At 38.1% G+C, this 3,784-nt stretch overlaps 1 protein-coding gene across 1 annotated transcript; it reads right to left on the bottom strand.

Moving 5' to 3' along the window:
- Window positions 1–230: 230 nt before the first annotated feature.
- On the bottom strand, window positions 231–2,676 carry mRpL21 (mitochondrial ribosomal protein L21; the record flags this gene model as incomplete). Its single annotated transcript, XM_086532077.1, is given in 2 exon segments — window positions 231–383; window positions 2,519–2,676. Coding segments are annotated over 2 exon segments (223 nt in total), but the record flags the coding sequence as incomplete, so codon positions are not given.
- Between the last annotated feature and the right edge of the window lie 1,108 nt (window positions 2,677–3,784).

Below are 3,784 nucleotides of genomic sequence, written 5' to 3'. Positions count from 1 at the left end.
GGTTCCAAAGTTATCCTAAACCCACATTTTGTGATGGATTTATGGAATAATATTCTTAAGGCTAGTTTGTGCTACCCGGAGAACAAAGAAAAACTTTCCCTGTCCTTCAAATTTTTAGTTGGTGCTACCAGCATTGTAGACTGGCTGTCCTGACTGCCAATTAGATTGCTAGGTGCCCCGTCCACAATGGGTTAACAATAGTACAAATATGATTTTCCAGAGTTACTCACTCTCAGTAAAAAGATCTTGTTCCTGCTTGCTGTCCTTAGCAAGTTCTTGTTTGACGCTCTGCTGCACAACTGGAGTAGTGAAAGATGGGGTTCTAAGTCCACTCACAGCAGAGAGTAGAGGTGCTCTTCCTACGGCATGACTAATGATTTTCTCTGAAATGAAGAATATTTGCTTTATAACATGAAATAGTATAAAATGCACTCATAAAAACTGCAGTAACTTACTAATTATTCAAAGCTATTTAGATGAACAACCAAGGTACTTACTGGCTTCTTGAGGTGAAAGTCTCTGTTTTCCATGTTATTTCATGGTAATTGTCTAGAACTGTATATGACAATATTGCCTTATAATGGAATCAAAATATCACTCAGCAGCATATGAATATTTCTGTGTACGCGAAGGTTAACCCACACAGGACGGGTGGTACAGCATGTGTACCGCGCATTCAAAAGCCCAGTGGCCGGGCGGCACAGTATTGTGCCAGCCATTCAATTGATTTAGGCCTAATAATTCGAACGCCCCAGCATTTGGACATTCAAGGCTAGAATTCCCCCGTCGTGGATGGGTTAATACCAAAGATATTAGGGTGACTTGTCTCATGAGGATAGGAGGTAAAATGTGATTAAATTTTCTCGAAGATTTCTTCCATCTCTTGAACCATACCACAGAACCCTCATGTCATCATCGTTTATTTGGTGCTACAATTTCATTGCTGCCTTCTGACAGTTAACACAGAAATTTTACTGTGCTTTTTGTTTATCCTGTATGATTTATCTACCTTTATACCGTGGTTAAGCAATATTGGATGTGACACCTAAAAATAAAAAAAAATGAAAAATTTGACCATACCATCTAATAGAAGATGAAATTCTAAAACAATAAAACAATGTGACATAAAGTAAGACCCTACTGTTGGATCTAATCAAGTTAATCAAATCAAATTAGTTCCATTGTGGCTAGCCAGTAAATAGGGTGTGGGATAAACTATTTTGAGGTAAATATCCAGATTTGTAAAGCCATCGAATCTCGCAATTCAATTTTTTTATGCAATTCTTTCTGGTGTGAATTATGTGAATCTGTTATTGATATCCACTGCAAATGACTATTTCTGGAAATGTTAAACTCCTGATAGTAGGGGAGGGTATGAAGTATATCAGTGAAATTATTGGGTAAAACAAACTTAAATGTAACAAATATGTAAAAACAACCAAAACGTTTAAACCAGCCATGTCTACCATTAATCAAGATCTACAAAGGGAACACACTTTCAGCAAACCCAGTGGTAATACACTTAAAACCTACACTCTAAACCCCCTAGTCAGGGGGTTCTGCCCCCTGGACCCCTAGAGGAGCAGACCTTGAATAATAATAGATATTGCCTTGTTATTAATACATTTGTTTCAGCACGTAATTTGCTGTCAGAAAACCACATACCTTCATATATAGAAAGAGCAATATTGCACCTCTGTTCGGTTCTGGCAATTTTGTCTTGATTGCTTCCATCCAAAATGCACAATTTCAACACTTAGGGCAATTGATTGACTCTGATATTACACCTAGATAGATTATGATGCCCGATAATCAACATAATGAAAAAATGATTCTCACCTGAGCTCCTCAAGGAATGACAGCCAAGGAACTATCAAACTGCCCGGTAGCAAATATGCACTTCCACGATTGAATAAAAATGATAAAAAGAAATTATGAAAAGCTGTTGGAAATACTAAATTTCTTGAAATAAAATGGATGAAAATATAAAGAAAAGGAAAGACCCTTTCAACTAGAATTACTAGTTTTTACAATGGTGTAGTAGCACATGGACTAGCTTACATACCACTGAAATGAGTTACGCACTCAGTGTAAGCTTGACATCGCACTATTAGCATTGTGAGTGACTTAAAATAATGTATTGCTGGCGCATCGAACCTGCTGAATAACTTCTTTATTGACAATTTGTGGAGGAAGTGCTCTGAATGGAAATTGTCATATAATTTTCGTTCTAAACCTATACCGAAGATTTTGTAGACAATACACGTTATTTAAATAATAATGTGCAGCGAGGTAGATATGGGTCGTTATGATTACGAAAGTCATCAAAGTATATAAATATCTTGATTTCAACAGAGATTAATTACAATAAATCATCGTATTGGTTATGCGGCCGTTCCGAGCAGGGAGCCAATACCAACGAAAAAATCCTATCTACATTTTTCTTTCACACTTGACAAGCATAGATATTACTTCTCTGGGATGAAAGTGTATAAATATCGCACTAAACTGTACTCACTATTTCCAAGTAACGCGCTAGCGGCTCTTTGAGTCGGTCTCAGCGACCTCAGAAGCGCCGCAGCCGACATGTTTGTTGATCGGCGACTCCGTTCGTGGAAGAGGATTCACGTCCGGATTCTTTTCTTTTAGGATTTTCCGTAGTGGTAGAATTATATCATGTATTTTAAAGATTCAGCATCATGTTATGTTGACTTTCATTTTCTCAACTCTATGATATTATGAAATGGTATAGGATATCATGTTGCACTAGTAGGAGCTATGGATATCTTTACAGATAAAACAAAATTATGAAAATATTTACACATGAATGTATACATATGTTACATGTCACGTATTCAGAAAAGTTAATTTGGCATTTAATGCGTTTACATCACTCTTAATCAACGATATGGGCCACACGTATGCATATTTACATATATGCATAGTTAATACATGTGCATTTGTATTCCTGTGCATCTATCCATAGTTGCTAATTGCACCTGTGATGAAATAATTGCCCATCTAAGTACACGCAGACATGTCTAATTCCCTACCCAATGCTCTAGAATAATCACCAAGCAAAATTCTCATTGGTGCCCACAGAAGTGGGCTGGAGATGTTCGACTGCCCTCCAACACCTCCATCTATGAGGCACTGTTTAGGGGGAAGATGCACAGACACTAGCAAGGAAACCCGTACCCATTTGAAGTCTGAACCTCACTCAAAAATTGGCACTAAAATATTTCGAGAATAAATCAAAAGTTCGAAACTCTGACGTTGTACGTCGTCCGTCCAGTGCCAAGTGCTACCACAAACGGTTGCTTTCTATCGCTCCCGGTAATGCATGCTTGGAAAGCAACAGTGATTTAATTCGGAGTTATGTGACATGGTATAAGATGTTCCTTTTTAGTAAATAATCGGCCACGTTAGATATATGTTTATTGACTCTACGGAACATCCTGATTTCTATGCATCATCTGTAGATTGCAAGACTATAACTTATACCATTCAGAAGAAGTACTATGCAAATGAGAGTAAATGTGTGATAATGTCCACGTTACGCGCCTAAACATAGCATATATTTGGAAAGTGTGGCTATTTCAGGCTTATCATTTGACCCGTACTCATATAATGAGAATTTCTCCAACCTGTGCCTCTCTTCCCGTGTCTCAATAAACTTTCCAGTCAAAAGCACCTCCACGCATGGTCCAAAGGTGATGGCGCTGGCGCAGCTCCGCTATTGTTCAGGTGTAGCCACTTCGACTGACGTGCCTTGCATCCCGTG

The sequence above is a fragment of the Penaeus japonicus genome, unplaced genomic scaffold, assembly GCF_977035675.1.
Source record: "Penaeus japonicus unplaced genomic scaffold, GWHDUDI00000001_assembly GWHDUDI00000037, whole genome shotgun sequence".
NCBI lineage: Eukaryota > Metazoa > Arthropoda > Malacostraca > Decapoda > Penaeidae > Penaeus > Penaeus japonicus.
Note: the sequence above shows the minus strand (reverse complement) of the source record. Positions and strands in the feature narration are given on the sequence as shown.